This window comes from Scylla paramamosain, chromosome 14 (assembly GCF_035594125.1).
Source record: "Scylla paramamosain isolate STU-SP2022 chromosome 14, ASM3559412v1, whole genome shotgun sequence".
NCBI classification, from domain to species: domain Eukaryota; kingdom Metazoa; phylum Arthropoda; class Malacostraca; order Decapoda; family Portunidae; genus Scylla; species Scylla paramamosain.
The window spans coordinates 13690474-13708818 of NC_087164.1; the positions used below are offsets into that span (position 1 = coordinate 13690474).

At 37.3% G+C, this 18345-nt stretch overlaps 3 protein-coding genes across 9 annotated transcripts; all 3 read left to right on the plus strand.

Moving 5' to 3' along the window:
* Positions 1-1305: 1305 nt before the first annotated feature.
* On the plus strand, positions 1306-5253 carry LOC135106903 (DNA-directed RNA polymerase III subunit RPC10-like). Of its 6 annotated transcripts, none has more exons than XM_064016310.1 (3): positions 1306-1392; positions 4534-4602; positions 4978-5253. In XM_064016310.1, the coding sequence occupies exons 2-3, from the start codon at positions 4546-4548 to the stop codon at positions 5245-5247; spliced, it is 327 nt and encodes a 108-aa protein (XP_063872380.1). In that variant the 5' UTR covers positions 1306-1392; positions 4534-4545; the 3' UTR covers positions 5248-5253. The 6 variants fall into 6 exon arrangements, with proteins under 6 accessions (XP_063872380.1, XP_063872384.1, XP_063872379.1 ...); XM_064016314.1 differs by having other exon boundaries at positions 1328-1392; positions 5026-5247; XM_064016309.1 differs by lacking the exon at positions 1306-1392 and adding an exon at positions 1467-1681 and having other exon boundaries at positions 4978-5247.
* A 2-nt stretch (positions 5254-5255) lies between these two features.
* Positions 5256-6068, plus strand: LOC135106902 (threonylcarbamoyl-AMP synthase-like). Its single transcript, XM_064016308.1, has one exon. It carries the CDS (start codon positions 5256-5258, stop codon positions 6066-6068), a length of 813 nt encoding a protein of 270 aa, XP_063872378.1.
* Positions 6069-6138: 70 nt separating this feature from the next.
* Positions 6139-17547, plus strand: LOC135106900 (run domain Beclin-1-interacting and cysteine-rich domain-containing protein-like). Of its 2 annotated transcripts, none has more exons than XR_010271495.1 (10): positions 6139-6480; positions 6863-6999; positions 7262-7424; positions 7877-8464; positions 13495-13563; positions 13707-13825; positions 14065-14284; positions 14663-14739; positions 15387-15557; positions 16709-17547. XR_010271495.1 is itself a non-coding variant. In XM_064016307.1 (10 exons), exons 1-10 carry the CDS (start codon positions 6139-6141, stop codon positions 16826-16828), a joined length of 2061 nt encoding a protein of 686 aa, XP_063872377.1. In that variant the 3' UTR covers positions 16829-17547. The 2 variants fall into 2 exon arrangements, 1 of the variants encoding a protein (XP_063872377.1); XM_064016307.1 differs by having other exon boundaries at positions 14608-14739.
* Positions 17548-18345: the final 798 nt, after the last annotated feature.

Genomic DNA, 18345 nt, shown 5'->3' on the forward strand with positions numbered 1-18345 from the left:
TGTTTTTATATTCCAGGTATCTATCAAATTATATGGCAAGTCAGAATATATAAAACATTCCAATCTAGTTCCTTTTTTCTGAGGGGTCAATTTCAAAATGAATTGACGTACGCGTATAAAAGCGTGACGTCATCGGTGATGTCATCATGTTATCGAGACCCGGGACATCCCTTCTTTCCTGTCTCTATCCGGCAATGTTCAGTGTATTAGTTGAAATATATGGTAGGTTAGAATATACAGCGCAGTCTAATGTGTGCGTCTTTCTTTTCGCGAGTTTCAAAATGAATTGCCGTATGTAAAAATAAGGACCCAGGCGAACATTTTTCCTGCCTCCCTCCCTGCCTGTACATCAATATTTGATTAAACCTCCGTATGTTTGCAGACTCAGACATGAAAGAAAGTCAGAATTAGCCATGGAAATAGACAAATAATCCCAAAAATACTCCATGTTGCATGTTACTTGTTGCATGTTGCAGCTTCGTTCAGAGCGCCCACTGAAACCTTCCCTCCTCCCTGACAATGTCTATTCGTCAATATTTCCCGACAGCGGTTTCACGGCTGGTCCGGCAACTCAGCAAATCCCGGCTGCATTTCGCTGCCGGTTGCATATTCCCGGCTAAAAGCAGCCGCGAATTGTTCCATGTAAACTCGCCTTTTAAATCACAACATTACTCGGCACCATTACCTTTCATAATGATACACTATTCAGTAATTTTTATTGCTAATTCCCAGCCTTTTATTAAAATTATACTGATTGACGTATTTGCAGATACATGCTGCTCTTCTCTGATAAACCCTGGTCTTGATATTGTGGGGGCTGCGATGATCCTATGGACTCTGCAATACACTCCTGTTGCCATTTTATGTGCTAACAAGGGTAGCCAACCAGGTGAGTCAACCACGTGAATCAACATATGACACTGGATTGTAAGAAGTATGAGAGATATAAGAAAGATTATGCGAATGATTTTGACTGAGTTATTAGAAGAGAGTAGAGAAAATAAGTAAATGATGCTGCTGCTGCTGCTGGAACTCTCACTGTAGAGTGTAGACGAATGCAAGGATAACTAAGGTAGTTAAGGAGCTCCTGGAGACAATGTGGAGTGTTAGATGTATGAGGAGGATACTATTCATTTTCTGTATATTTTCTTTTCTTCTACTAGAAGTGTGGCTGAGGAGATATCTCGAGTGACGCGAGCATTAAGATCAAGATCAAAATAAAAAAAAATAATTCTTTTAATTTATCGTTAATTATTAAATAAATACAATAATAATGTACTTATGTTATAAATTTACTGTAAGCATTGCAGAAGTTGATTCAGTGTAGTGTTTACCGTGTTGTTTATGTTGCGTCATGTGGCACCCGAGAGGACCAGCAGCTGTGTACGCAGGGTGAGTGCTGCAGCAGCTGGGCGCGGTGTTCACAGGGTACCTTGCATCACCTAGATAGCGAGGGTGGTTGATGTAGTAAGGAAAATTGTGTGAGGGAGAGGTTAGAAGCTTGCAGGGAATTGCGGATGCTCTGGTGTGATGTAATGCAGAGCCCCATGCCGCGCAGATGACAAACACTGCACCATCGGGGCCACATGTTTACTACAATAGTTGGCCACACTGTTAATCTGGCTGGTCTAGCAAGTAGAGAAAATCGGCTGTGAAATACGGGGATAGCTCAAGTCTCTTGGTAAGTACGCTAGTCCCTTAAAAGTAATGTTAAAGGCTTGGGAGAATGAAGGGCTGAATGGTGGGCACTCGTGTCGATGTGTTGTCCTTGACTGGCTTGGCCGCGTCCGGCAGATTTGAGCTACCAGTTATGTATTTTCCTTGCATTTTGCAATGTTACCATGTCGGGAGAGGATTTCTCTCTCTCTCTCTCTCTCTCTCTCTCTCTCTCTCTCTCTCTCTCTCTCTCCATGAGTGCCGAGTTATATACCGTGTGCAGAACCGATGGATGCAGGTAGGGTATATTAATGTTTTGTCTGTAGACTGATGAAATAAGAAATCAGTGGGGTGTTTGTTAAAAAAAAAAAGTGGTTAGTCTTGCAGAGGCCAGGCAGGGCATTGAAGGGTATTATTGTAACCAACAAGCACATGGACATTGCTTTCCTTCAAGTTTTACTGCTTGTCTTTTTTTTTTCTGTTTATCTCAGATTTTACACTTCTACTTGTATTATATAATATTAAATTCTAGAAGCAAATATTTTCCCACCTTTTTTTATTCTTAGGAATATGAGATGCCTCTTTCATTTGTCTGATTCAGCTGTTATTCTTAATTTGCAGCCTTTTCAGAAGTGCTGTGAGGGATTATGGAAATAATCTTAGTCTACTCATTTCCAGACGGTGGTTGTTTATTTCTCAGCAAAATATGGTGGTCTTTTCAAATTGTGATCCTAATCTATACAATGAAGGGATCATCAGTGAAATTAATAAAGTGAATTAAATTAATTCAAACCTAATATAGACCTTGGATAGAAACACTAATATTATATGAAGCACTGTACATTGGTGGTGTGCTTAATGAAGTCTCATGCTGTGTATTGAGAGGATTCAGCTAAAGTGTATAGGTATCATGTAGGTAGGTATAGGTATTAGGTAGGTTATTTTACCTGGTAGGACCTTCCCCAGCCAGTGCCTGCGCAAGACTAGATGGGGGAAGGATAGCCCCAGAAGGAACAGACAGATTCTCCAGTCAGGATTATGGGTAGTAGTACATCATTATTACACTTAGTGTGCTTGTTATAGTATAGGTTGTGAGATTCAGGATATTATCATGCTTTCAAGTGGTATTACTGCAGTTTTTAACAATAAAGAGCATGTTTGTATACTCGTATCTGTCCTCTTAAATCGTACTAGAGTATTTTGGACCTCTGCTTCATGTATCAGAAATCAGTGAATCAGTAACACATTTTTAGGATTTTACTGAATTTCTACTTTATCTTTGCTTTTAGGTCTCTTACTAACTGATAATAACTAATTTCTATTCGTGTGAGGTCAAGCTGGAGTTCACTGGATCCATACATTGTCTAACAAATCCTGTGTTGCAACTCTTTCAGCCAACTGATTACCAGTGTCCACTACAGTTTCACCTGCTGTTTTCAAAGTTTTGTATGTAATGCATGTTGTCATCAGTCTGTTGGCAGATATGATGGAAGACATAGGTATATGATGTGTGCTCTCTCAACTAGATACTAAGGGTTATTTTCTAGCTGAGAAGTTATATTTGGTCTTACCTAGCAATGGATAGGGGGAAATAAAGGTTTCTTGTCATGTCTGATTTAGTTTTGAAATGCCCTACTATATTACATGGGTAAAGGTGCTGTCACACTAGCACATTTTCGGTCAACTGATTTCTGTCAACTTTTGCCACGTTCTTTTGTCTTTTTCTGTCTGCATCGTCAAATGGAAATGATTGTCTTCACTGAGGAGGGTTAATGCCTACTTTTGTTGTCAAATGAAAATCCATGTTTATGATATAAAGATATACTAAGTAAACCTTATTTTTGAAAAAAAAAAAAAAAAAAAGATTTTAAATAAAGTAAATATAAAATCAATTTGTTTCACATGACATTTCATTTAACTTGTGGATATATAACAGCAAAAAGTGGCTTGCAGGGTTACATCTGTACTTTTGGAAGGTCTCTGTTCCCCTACTCCTGCATGCTGGATACCATTTAAACTCGTTTGGTTCATCTATGATTTAAAAACTTGTAATTAAGTGCAGAACTGTGACTGCTTGCATAATCAAGTGCAGAACTGCAACTGGTTGTCTGTGCATCAGCAAAGCAGCACTTGTGGAGAATTGGGTAAGCGATGATAATGTCACTCTGGGCAGGAGAAGCTAGAAGGCAGTATTTATGTAGCTATACAGAGAGAGAGAGAGAGAGAGAGAGAGAGAGAGAGAGAGAGAGAGAGAGAGAGAGAGAGAGAGAGAGAGAGAGAGAGAGAGAGAATAGTGCCTGTAGCCATGTTTGTTTACTGTCGACGAAAGTGCAGATGAATGGCTGTGCATGTGTGACAGGGTGTGCTCAAGAAATTGTCAATTTTCAGAAAGTTGACAAATGTCCTAATGTGATGGCACCTTAAGGCTGGAGCAAGGCAGTTAGCTTGACTTGTACAGCCAAGACACTGAGGAACATCAGTTAGTCCCAGTATTGATAACAGGGATGTTTGCCTTATTCTTAGGTGGTTAAATATTAAATTGTAACCTTGAGTGTGAGTGATTCAGATTTGAAACTGTACTGTTCAGTCAGGATAAAGATAATGAAACCTAGATTTTGCAGTTGTCTTTTTAGTACGGGTGTGTAATTTTGGGGTAAAAGTCACATGGGCTAACAAACTGGTACTATATTAACTCAGAATGCACAGTGTCCTTGAGCTCTTTTCCTGTAATTGAAGAAATTTGTTCACAAATCAGTTGAAAAGATGTTATTATTTACATAACACTTCCAGTACTTAATGTTATTTTTGTCTTGCATTATGTATGACATGTTGATTTAAGTGAAAAAAAATGTTTCTCATGCCAGTTTTAATTTCCAGATGTAACAGAGAATGCTTTACTTCTGCCCCACTTGTGCCAACCTCCTGATTGTGGAGGAGAGCTCACAGGTTAGTGGAGTATTTCTGAGCAACAAAGAACATACCTAGTTAAATGCCTGAAGAAGTAGCTTTCTCAGATTCCTCTTAAGTTTTGAATGTTAGCCTATAATACCCTGCAATATTTACTCTTATGGACCAGGGTTAAGATGAATACAGTACTTAACAGGGAAAGAAGCAGGAATACAGAAGTAACAAGGCAAAAATGGTAACAATACCAAATAAATATGAATTAACAAGAGTGGAGACGAATAAATTACCTTGATGAAGGTATTTATTGCAGATTTTTTTAAGGAATTACAGTACCTTTATGTTAGTCACCATCATTGAAGGATATTTTATGAATTTTCTTGTGAATATTGCCTTAATATCTGATTATTCCTATAGGGCATGCGGTTTTCTTGTGTTACCTGCCCCTATGTCTTCCCCATCAAGAGGTGTGTCTCCTACAAGATCTATCCCAAATTGAAGGCTCTAGATGATGTTCTTGGAGGTGCTGCTGCCTGGAAGAATGTAGACTCCACCGATGAGCCGTGTCCCAAGTGTTCCCACCCAAGAGCTTACTTCATGCAGGTACAGACAAGATCTGCTGATGAACCAATGACCCTCTTTTATAAGTGTTGTGCTCCAACATGTGGTCATCGGTGGAAGGAATAAGACTGTAAATGCTTGAAAAGTTGTGGACTGTACTAAGAACAGTGTTATTTGTTACTGGTGGCATTCATACTTTAGTTTTTATGAAGTGGTTATCTGTAATTCATAAATCAGTGAGGCGGATGAGTAGTACTATAGTGGATTGGTTAACTATTGATCCTCCAATGAATAATGTGGTGCAAGTACTGGAGGGGCCTTCAGTTGCCTGTCATGCCAAGAAAGCTGCTACTGCACTAGTCTCGGGCCACGTGATTGCCCTGCCTACAGACACGCTGTATGGAATTGCTGCCTTAGCCCAGAACAACACAGCTGTAGAAAATATTTACAAGATCAAGAAACGCAATTCAACAAAACCTCTTGCTATCTGTGTGGCAGAAGTAGCAGATGTGTACCACTGGGGAAAAGTCACTGTACCTCACTCACTTCTGAACTCCCTATTGCCTGGTCCAGTTACATTAATATTCCAGCGCACTCCCCAGCTCAATCCTGCTCTGAACCCTGGAACAGACCTGGTTGGCATACGTATACCTGATGAAGAATTTATCAGAACAGTGGTAAGATACTGTGGGTCACCAATAGCTCTGACAAGTGCCAATATAAGTACAAGGGATAGTCCTTTGTGTGTGGAAGAGTTCAGTGAGCTCTGGGACAAACTTTACTGTGTGTATGACAGTGGTCACATTGGTGAACAGACAGAATGCAGAGAGGGTTCTACAATAATTGACCTTTCTCAAACTGGATCATACAGACTTATTCGCAGAGGTATTGCCTATGAGCATACTACCCAGGTACTACAGGAGTTTAAACTGACCTTAATAGATTAACATTCTATTCAGTTACATGTAATTGAGTTCTTTTCTTCCCACTTTATTATTATTACTATTTGATGGAAACATGTTCACTCACCGCCTGAAACGTGAGAAGAGGGAAGCAGCTATCTGTAGTTCCCTGGTGACACGACTCAAGGAAGCTGTGCAAAGTGTGCTTCAGCCTGGAGGGACCACAAGCAACTCAGGACCAAGGTACTCACCAAGTGTACCACATGGACCAGTCCTGGGGCATTCGGACAACACCAACGCTCTGTGCAATGTCCTGGAATCCATCTTTATTCATGGCTTACGAGATTCCTTCAGTGAGAAGATGTCAGTCCTGCTTGGAGCCGACCCTGACCGAATGCCTGTCCCAAACTTCTGGCCAGTCATCCTGATCATCAGTCACAGGGACTCAATTGAACAGGTGAACACAGCTTCTTGCCTCTATACATTCTCCTCCTCTTCTCTTCTCTTCTCTTCTCTTCTCTTCTCTTCTTTTCTCTTCTCTTCTCTTCTCTTCTCTCCTCTCCTCTCCTCTCCTCTCCTCTCCTCTCCTTTCCCCTCCCCTCCCCTCCCCTCCCCTCCCCTCCCCTCCTTTCCCCTCCCCTTCCCTCTCCTCCCCTTCCCCCTCTTCTTTTCTCTATTGACTTAAATTTTAAAATATACTAAAGTGCTTATGATATTCACACTAAAAGATGATTCTTATGTATACAAATGTAATTCAGAGAATGTTTATTGAAGGTATGATATTGTATGTACTTTGGGGAATCTTGTAACCTTATGCATTTCCTTGCTTCTTTAAACAGGTCAATGAGCTGTCGTTCATCAGCAGTGAGGTGGGAAGAAGCCGGGCTTGGGTACGTTTGGCTCTCAACAATGGCCAGATCTGCAGTTATCTGAGTATCTTACTGCAGGACTCTCACACTCTGAAGGACTATTACAAGTGAGTGCCTGTTAGAAAAAGAGACCTGGCCATATATGTACAGCCTCTGATGGAGGCTTTGTGTAATTCAGACAAATAATGTGAGATGCAGTGTTGATGTGACTGGCTAGCCTGTGTTCCATTGCTCAGATATGTTTGGGAAAAGTTGGATTGTTTGGCAGCACATTAGCTTTACTTTTCTCTTCAAATTACAGGATTGATTGTAATTGAGTCATTTAGAAGACAAGATTAAGTTTTCTGAATATTTTGTTTGGCTTGGCAGAACTACAGCATTCCTGAGGGATCCTGAGAGAGCGGATATCACATTGGGTGTGTTGCAGCCCCTGGCCTCCCTTACCTTCAATTTGGCCACCAATGCTGCTGTGCTCAACACTTGGACTCAAACACCATTGGTTCTAGCTGGGATATGGACACCTAGCATTCAGGTGAGGCTGAAATTAATTGAGTATATGACATTCATTGATATATTTAATCATTTTTTCATGCCATTTTCTTTTTTTTCTCTTTTACAACCTTAAGGATCTATACATATAAAATGTTATTTATTGTACCTGCTTTTCTTGTTCATTAGCTCTTCATGTCTTCCAATTCATCTTATAAACCTATGTATATGTTAAGGATTAACAAATTTCCATGCATTAGTGAGCTGTGTTGTTAAGTTTGGGTTAGTGAATTCCAGTCCCACATTGTGAATCAAAGTGAACCAAGTAAAGGAAATGTGTCTGAAGTCTTATACAGTGATTCTGAAATAATATGAAAAAAAGATGTTGCCCCTCAGGGTGACAGATAATAAGATGTTGCCCCTCAGGGTGACGGATAATAGTCATAAGTTCATAGTAATGAAACACTTATAGTAAAGACTAATTCTCTTTTCCAGGGTATGATATCTGATCCAGTTCTGGCAGCAACAGATGTGGCGAGCACAGTTCATGATGTCCAAGCACATGGTGTGGGTATTCCTATTATCTCAACTCCAATCAGTGACCACATGTTTGACATGATCATTGGGGGCACACCAGAAACTAGTTTTATTAGTGACTATATGGAAAAAAGTGAAGTAGATACAGCAAAGCATGAAGACAAAAGTTCTATCAAGACCAAAGAAATTTTGCCAGACACCAAATCTAATGTGAATGAAACTAGTGAGAAAAAGAAAAAAGAAGCAACTTCCACCACAGAACAAGATTCTGAAGACAACAACCAAAGAAAACAAGAAAATGTTCTCCCTGATAATCAAATAAATCAGCTAGAAACTTCCATTTCAAGCACAGACAATGACAGAGTGTTTGGGAGGGATTGGAGCATTGACTCAATGTCTCACAGCACAATTGAAACAGCTCCAGAGTACAATAGACTTTTCTCAGATCTAGAAGGCCTTGGTGGATTCCCTTCTGTGCCAGGCCTGGTGGTGCCTGACCTAGACCTGTCACCATCTTCCACTCCAAGTGAAGAAGTTTCTAATGAGGTATGTAATAATAATTATAATTAGTTCATACTCACTAAACACAATAGAAATCTTCATTAATTATTTCATCATCATTGCTAAGGTAGTGTACTGGGTAACAAAGGCTTCTCTCCACTTTCTCCTTTCATTTCTGTTTGCATGTTGTCTTTTTTTGGTGTATGAAGCTGATTTTATTATTTTTTTCTCCCATTATTTTATTTCCTGTCTGCCATAGCTACATGTCCTGTCCATGAGTGGCCATGCATTTTACTAACCTATCTACCATTTTATTTTTTTGTTTTATATTTATGTTTAATATGATGACTGACATCCAATTTTGTCAGTAACATTTTATCAGTATTTACTACTCCTTTTTTTTAACACTTCCCATGTCCACTGATTTTGATTCCACAGGGTGAGCAATTGTATAAAGCTGGTTGCACGTGACACAGTCAATTTCCTTTATATTATATGCATTTGAAGCTTTCAAATCTCTTCTTGCTAGACTGAAACTGAAATTCAAATCATGTGGTTAACTTAAGTCTACATACTCATTTGTGTGCAGCTGGTTGTATTGGTTTCTTTTTGATTCAGTTGTGACTGCACTTCCTTGAGGGGTGTTCCTGTCTTCATGTTGTTGTGATGGCACCTGATCACCTTGCAAAATACATAAAATTTATGATGCTGTGTGGGTTACCAAAACTCTCTTTTCTTGCTGTCTTTTTTCTTACACTTCTTGGTGTTTTCACAAATCTTGCACCTAGCCAGACAAACTAATTCAGCAAAAATTTTTTCTACTTTTGCAAAATACTTAAGATCGGTCAGGATTTTGTGTTGGCTCTTTAGGAGTAATGAAAGTTCTGCAAACAGATTTTGTATTGATGTGTTGATATACCCAACTTTTCCTGTATTATGCTGCATGTATTACAATTTAATTGGCAGCTTCTTTTTGGTTCCATTATTTCTTTCTTCTTTTAAGGAGCAGCATGTTGCACAAATTTTTTTTCCCCCATTTCCCTTAGCCTGTCTTCCTGACATAAAAGAAAAAAAGATGAAAGGAAAATGCATGTGATGACTTTGATAATACTAAATAAAACAATTTGATTGATATTGTAAGAGAAGGTCAGTGCACCTTGATGCATACAGAAAATTTACAGTGTTGCAGTGGCAACTATAGTAAATCTGTTTTTTACTGAACATTTAGGTGTGGCCTGTGTGGGGACTCTCCTGCCCATTGTTCTGCCATGTCAGTCACAATACTTATTTTTATGTCTGACATATTCAGATGAATCTGAATACATCAATTCCTTGAATAAGGATGAAAAATACACAATACAATAGGCCAATAGAGGACCTTTAATTAAAGATGAGGGTATTCTCAGATAATCTTAGGTACAGCATAGGGAGATTTGGCAGGGCAGTGTAAAGCTGAATCCCCAAGGATGCCATGCTTAAATGTTCAGTACAAAATAGTTTTATGATAGGCAATGGACAGCTGGGTGATAGAAGTGGCAGGTCATCTAAATGATAAGAAAAATGGGTAACAGGCAACTGGGCAGTCAGGAATGAACCATTAGGGTGCATTCACACAGGCCACTTTGTGGTGGCACCAAGTGATGCCACAGAATCACTAGAACATGCCACAGTGGCCCACCATGCAGTGGCCTATGTGATAAGCCTTGCTGCTGAGGAGTACCTTGTAGGCCAACATCTGGTAACATGTATACTATGCATTGTGGCTGCAGCAACATGCCACTACAATATCTCCGTAAAGAAGCTCTATGCCACATACTCTGGAGCACTACTAGGGATGAAGCACTTCACCTGGCCACTGTTGTGTATCACAGTCGCCTGTATGTCAGCAAACAGCCATTTCTTATTTATACCAATGGAGTAATTATCTTGACTAATTTATGGATTACTTTCCATACTGTGGTAGAAATGAGTGTACTGGTAGTATATCATGTAGATAACATGTATCCCTTTATACTCTTTGATAGCAGTTTTTATTTCACAACCAGGGCCAAATTCCTAACACAGCAGAGGTAAATTTGTCCACAAAGGATCTTATGTATGTTAGAGGCAGAGTACGAGATGAGACTAATGTAAAATGTGATTAAAGGGAAGCATGTCATGGAAGAGCAGTGTTGGTTGCCAGTGAAGTTGTGAATAGCCAAGAGATGCACTCACACTCTGGCATGAAGCTAAATAATGTGAAATGTTTTGAATACATTATGTTGGATCACCCAAATTAAACTTTCTAGTCTTTTTGTGATACTGATGGTTAGTGAGTACTGATTTCCTGCAAATATATTCATTTCACTTCTCATGAACTTCGTTTCTTGTGAAGATGTGACTGACTTCATATATTACATGATATAATTGAAAGATTTTTAGGATAAGGATTCTGTATTTGCCTTTTTTCAAGTAATATGTTTTAGCAGCAATGATTCCCATGATTGTCCAAAATTATTGTATGTAAGTGGCTGTTTGGGTTCTTTCTTTTTGAGAAGCAGGTCAATAGATAGTGTTTAAAGCACTAGATAGTGTTTAGCTGCATATTTGTTCAAATTTAAATATATTGCGATGGAAATTTTACCATTGAGTTAGGTGCACAAAATGTGGTTCTTAGTGATAAAGATAACCACTGCCAATCTTCTGTATAGAAGCATGGATGTTGAGAAGTCTGTATTAGGTGCTGTGATAGCTAGTGTCAGGCACCTGACTGCCAGTAACACAATGGTTCAGGTGATCTAGGTTCTTCTTTTTGTTTAGATTTGTGTTGCTGGGATATTTGTAATTATGTAGACAATACATACAAATATATATGAATCTATGAATGATGCCAGTAGTAAAAGTGATGCTACAGGCATGGGATCCGGTAAGACAATAGTACTGTAAAAAAGTATTTGTGCGCTCATTTTCAATATTTGTTGTGTCATGTAAAATTCAAGAATACTATTAGCTGCATTCTAAGTCAAAATTCTACTGGCTCAGAAGTTATAGTTTTTATAGTCCTTTTTTCTTTGGGTGTGACACGTGTTCTGGTACTGTGTTTGTCAGTTTGCCTTTGTCTTTAGTAAAGCACATGTGTGTACACATATCAAATGTGGCATTTAACGTGTAAACTGCAGTTCTGTAATGATGTTTCGTGTTTTATGATGAGACTTACTGGAAATAAAATTTTATATATTATGCTTTATTACTTGCCATGACACATTGCTGTCTGCTCATATTATCATTGGTGATAATAGTCATATTTTAGTTTGCGGTTTTCATTTTGTTATCCCATTCATCTTGTTATCCAAAGTATATCAGTTATATTTGAAGAAGTGCTGGAATATAAGTAGTTTTTTTTTCAACAATGGTCTAAAAGTTGTCACACAGGAGCAGAGTAACAGTGGTGTGTCGTGCCTCAATGTACATTTTCAAAGTTGCCTAATTATCACAGAAGTCAGTGAAGTTGTTTGTTTGTCTTTCACTATTGTCTGAAATCTTCCTCCTTGATAGTTCATAGAAATATGATTAAAATTTTTTAACATCTGATAACTTAGACATAGACTGGGCATCACTAAAATATGGATGTAGTGCTTAGTGGAGTGAGACAGGTGTAATTTCACTTTTTACCATTTGTGTGCATTTCATGTTGAAACTGAACATTTGCATTGTGAGATGCAGTTTCAATAATGTGGTAGTGGGACATGAGCTGCAACTTGCATCAGGGCAGCTGATCCAAGCAAGACTCATGGTTATGTAAAATGAACTGGAAGGGTGATGCCAATGTCACAAGGAAGTGTTGCATGTTGGTTAAACTACAAGTTCATCAACAACTGAGATTTGTAACATGTAGAGTCTTGTGGAGAAATTTTAATCACATAGTATAAAATTATTTAATTGATGAAAGCCATAGTCCATTACTTAATCATTCTTAATCTTTTACCTTACTTTCTGAATCTTTTTATCTTATTGAGCAGGATAGACTAGCATCTGGAAGTCATAAGCAACAGTCAGCCACTTAGGTAAGCGAAACTAACATAGCTGTCACTTCCATTTGATAATAGAGGCTTGTGCCAAGGCAAGTAATATCTGGCAAGTGCTTAAGATCTCTATAGGTGTAGTAACTTGATGTCATCAGTGCAGGATCAGCAAGTGTCACATCCAGTTATTGCTTAAAGATAGGACTGGTTCCATTATGTCCTACAGTGACTGGGAATAAAGGAGACTTATTATCAATAATATTCATTTATGTGCTCAGTCAAGAAGGGCTTCAACATAGGACTGCTATGTATAATTTGGTAAGTTTGTTGTTTGACAGAAATAGGTTGATCTACATGTATGGCCGAGCTTTTGCAATTCATTTGTAAATCAATTCTGGATTAAAAGGATGTTGCTAACCTTGATTGCTGGTAAAAAAAAAAAAAAAAAAAAAAAAAAAAAAAAAAAAAAATATATATATATATATATATATATATATATATATATATATATATATATATATATATATATATATATATATATATATATATATATATATATATATATATATTTTAATGTGTTGGAAATTAACAAAGATGGAAAAGTAAACATGTTAAATGAAAAATATTATTTAATGAAAGTATTGTGGTTGCAAGACAACAAGAAAAACAAGTTAATTGGGATGAGATGTTAAAAAGGGAGAATGCATTTTTGTTTCTAGTTTTACAGAAAAAAAAAGGGATCCTGTGCCCTTCTTTCTCTCCTTAGTTGCATTTTATTTGGTCAAGGAATAGGAAGGAGTGATTCAAAATTCTCTTGTTTCAGGAAATACTACTGAATCCCAGTGGAGTCATTGCCCAAATATAATGATGCTTAGCATGGACTCATTTAGTGGTCTGGATTCAGATGATAATTTATTGCTATTAGATATTAAACTTGGCAGAACTTCTAGGAAGTATTTAATTTCATTTGAAGTAAAGTTGAATTTGGTGCTCTGTTTTATTGTTATCTTTGATTAATACTGCATAATTATTTTTTTTAATTTGTTTTTTAATTGATGTTCTGTTACATTTCAGTCATCTCAATCAGATGTTGCAGAGAAGCTGAGCTATGAGGTTGTTCCAGTGAAGCAACCCAGTGCTGAGGTAATGCATAGGTGACCATCATGCTGAGTGTGGCATGTCAAGTTTTCTTGTCCTCTTGTGAATACTGTTATTATGTAGCAACATTATTACTTTTGTAATGCTCAGATTAGGGATTTGTCACTTATATGATTGTATCCTTTCAGGAGATGAGATGCCTGTTGCCACTCCTGACCAGACTAACCACAGAGGAGGGTCTGGATGCTCAGGCATACAAGTGTAATCAGTGCAAATCCTATGTTGGCATGATCTATGGGAAGCCAAGGTTGGCAGCATGTGTGTTCAGACTTCAAGACAATTAAAATATATCAAAGAACAATCTCAGCATATAACTGTTGTCACGAATAGTGTCTAATAGGCAAAATAGAAAATATTTGAATTACCCAATATTATTGCCTTGGAAGGTAGACCATATGACTATGATGACAATGGCTGCTGAAAAAAAAAAATATCACAGTGCACACAAATTAAAGAGTCTTATAAGTAACTTTCTTATCTTTACAGGGTGTGCAGCTATGACTCCAAGTACTACTGTTATGAGTGCCATGAGAATGAATCTGCCCTGATACCTGCTCGTATTGTTCATAACTGGGATTTCACTTTGTATCCTGTATGCTCAGCTAATTTCCAGTGGCTGTCATCTGTAAATCACCTACCACTCATTGACTTGAGAACAGTGAATCCCAGGCTGTACTGTCACATTGAAGACCTGGCGGAACTACAGGTTTGCTTGCTTGTGTCTGAATAACTAGTTTAAAATTTTGAAATGCCCTGAGTGTTAGTAGCTTGTCAGCTCCATCCTTCTCCTGGTCATGTATTCATATTGAAAGAATGAGGTGATTTTAGGATAGAGAGAATTACTTAATTGCTGTTGCATAATAAAGTTACATAATTTGATAATGTGACCTTTTATTAATGTTGACACTAAGAATTAATGTTTATGATGCAGAAAGTTTTTGTTACCATAATTTTCTAAGTTTGCTGGTTGTGTGGTAAATGTTTGTTGAGACTTAGAATTCATTGTTCACAAAAATATTCCACGCTCAGATGTTGCGGACTCAGCTGTTGTATGTACGTGCTTACTTGTTCACGTGCCGTTCAGATGCAGGGCAGAAACTTCGAAAGCTGGTTTGGCCAAGGGAACACCTCTATGAACATGTACATCTATATTCTGTGTTTGTAAGTATATAGAACACTTTGAAAGTTTAATCTTTAGGATTTTTGTTTTAACATTTTGTATATATATATATATATATATATATATATATATATATATATATATATATATATATATATATATATATATATATATATATATATATATATATATATATATATATATATATATATGGTAATTTCATATTTAATATTGTAGGTGTTTGGGAAAAATTAGTTTTGTAAGTTTCATGAGGTAGTTGCATATCTTGGGTGCTACCTTAGGGGGACGGGCTTATGATGGTGGGTGAATTCCTGCATTGGCACTGCTTGTCAGGGGTGAGTGAGTAAGTGCCTGAGTCAAGGTGCCAAACTGCCAATGCACTGCTCCTTAGGAAGACATTTCACTATTTTCTAGTCACAGCAGGATTGCAGCACTGTGGGTTGATACTGGATTATCAAAGTAAATCCAGGAAACATATGAGGATATGAAATTGATTCCTTTCCCAAGCTTTTTAGGATTTTTCAATATAAGAATTGGGACACTTCCATTTTCTGTTAGCATATGACATTTCAATTACATATTTTCAGCAAAAGAGACAAAATTTTATTGCATGTAAAGTGTTCATCATACACATTTAAAAATAACAGATGTACTTTAATTCCATCAGGATTTCCAATTTGTGGCAAGTGGTCAGCTGGTTTCAAAAGTAAGACATGCTGTCACCTTTGGCCGGGACCACATTGCTCACTGTGAAGTGTGTTCTGTCCGGGGGTTCCATTGTGAACTGTGCTCAGACACTGAAGTGATATACCCTTTCCAGCTAGGAAACACTTATACAGTAAGTAGTGGCTATATGAAGATGATAATGCCTATGTCTTTAATATTCTAAAAATGCATTGCTTAGTTTGTTGTCTGCCTGCCTAAGCTGAATATTTCTGGGCATGTTGTTTTGGTCCAGAGTACAGTCTCAGCCTGGGACTGAGGACTATGAGATACACATTGCCATCAATTTCCACTATTTTTAACCAAATTGACTAAGATTGTATGCAATGTTTCTCTCTCTCTCTCTCTCTCTCTCTCTCTCTCTCTCTCTCTCTCTCTCTCTCTCTCTCTCTCTCTCTCTCTCTCTCTCTCTCTCTCTCTCTCTCTCTCTCTCTCTCTCTCTCTCTCTCTCTCTCTCTCTCTCTCTCTCTCTCTCTCTCTCTTACTTCTCAATCAGAATGGGAAGCATTGGGTAACTTGGAGCCTCTCCCAGATGAGGTTGTGATTTAATGAAGTGGCTGGTTTGTGGAACAAGTGTGTATCATTGCGGATAAGGTGGAGATGTTGAGTGAGCCATGAATGTAAATAAACAAGTGAGGCAGTGCTGTGGCTAATTGCAAGTAAAATTCTTTCTTCATTGTTAATTAAGCAATATAAATTCGTAAAGGATGCAAAAGTTTTCAGTACAGTTCGTTGTTAAAACATAGCAGGGATCTTGAATGAGTGTGAAGAAGCAAGGCATATGAGGTTTGTCAGGAAAACTGGTAATACTACTCCTGCAACAATTTATAATAACTTTTTGTTGCCTCAAGTTAGAACATCTTTACTCATAATTACTGCTTTATATTATTATATTTCTGATAAAAGACAAATCAAACAGCAATAGTAAGTCATAACTTTCTTTTATGTGGAGAAATCAATCTTTTCAAGGCTGTATACACTATCTCAGTTTTGCTCGTATATTGTATATGGAAGATATTGTGATTCCAAAATGCTAAGTGAAACATATGAAAGAAATTTATTTTCTATCCACAATACATGTACCTGACCATGATTTCGAGTGTGCTACCAGATGGCATTGCCACTCAGTGAACAGGTCCATTAGCCTGGTAATTATTTTCACCCTGCTACAACAGGCATCACTGTATGGCAATATATGCAGATATTTTAGTTCTTGATTGCATATAGGATGGTAGTAACTCTAAACATCTTTAATTTTCTCAACAGTGTGGTGTGTGCTATGGAGTGTATCATTCCAGCTGTGCACGTGGCTGGAAGGAATGTCCTCGCTGTGTGAGACGGGCAGCAAGGAAAGAACACCCTGGCCAAGAGAGCATTAACACTTAAAATTGTGATGTTAAATGATCCCCCTGGCCATTAGATACTTTAAGGTACTTTATTTTGACTTGAAAAATGTTGCAATTAGTTCAAGTAGAGCTTGTGATTATTGAACAAAAGCTTTGAGAGATTATTTAAGAAATTATGTTACTCTTTTTTTTTTTATTTATTTTTTTAAGAAAAGTGCCTTTGTATTTAGTGACAAAAATGAATATGTTATTTAGTGTTTGTATGGATATGAATATCTCTATGAAACTATTGTATGTGATGAAATGTTATTATTATGATATGCTATTTAAAAACTAACAACACTTTCTTACCTCTCATATCTGAAATATTTTGTTTAAAAATTTTGGGCATTGTATATTTTTCAAATGCAGGAGTTCTAACAATCACCACCATGATTGACAAGTTCACTGTTATAATTGTTGTGGTATTGTGCTCAGTGTGGCACCAATATGAAATAGTGACAGATGCAGTTCATAGTTTGTGTGAACCTTTAAGTAGTGTCCATTCAAACAAGGATAAAATAAATTTGATATGATGCCTTCATTTGGATTGGCCATTAATATGGGATTGATGATTTTAGAAAAGTTTTTTGATGGAATTGAGATGGTGTGTGTGTGTATTGTTAAATATATTCATGTTTTTGTGTGCAAATTGTAATTGTTTCAGGAAAATCAAGTGTGCTTCTTTGCAACTTTCAAACATAGTAAAAAATGGATGAATGATTTTTATCATTACCTCATGCATGAGTTATGGGTATGTTGTTAATTTACTGACTTCCTTAGAGTCAAAATACTGCTGGGTTAACCATTTTGCAGGATGAGCCAATACATGTTAGTACAGGTGAGCCATCACATGTTAGTAGGTAATAAATTGCAGAACTCTTGCCAAGTACCTGAGTTCTATTAAGTCCATGTAATCACAGACAAGGACTTGAGTATGTTTAAAGTTGTAAGATGTATACTTACTTAACCTTGCAAATGTTACATGAAATCTCACTTTAATTTTTCTTTTTAGACAGGATTGTTATTGCCTAGTTCAATAACGTTGGATAAGGCACAATACAGAGTGGAATGTAGTGGCCTCCATTGCTGATGTTCATTAGCTAAAGATGTGGATCTTTATTCTTTGCAACAGCAGGTCCTGAAGTGTTTCTCCACAGGTGTGAGGTTCTTCTCTGCCTTTCATGTATTCTTCATTTGATATGATATTTCCCTCTGTTGTTATATTTGGTTGTAAACATCAGTTGAGACAAAGAGTAATAGGAATGTGTAGGTCTTAGTTTGGTTGCTTTTGTCAGATGAAGGCTCCATTTCTGTACCAGCACTTCCTGATACTTTCATTTGAACATCTGAATAACTTTTACCTCACTACTTTTCTTAATTTCAATATTCTATGTAATGCAACTTGTCTCGAATATTTTTGTTAACCAATAGGTATCCAATTAGTGCACTTTTTCTGTACCGTAGATATGTATTTTATTTATTTATTATTATTATTAATTTTCTTTTATTATCTAT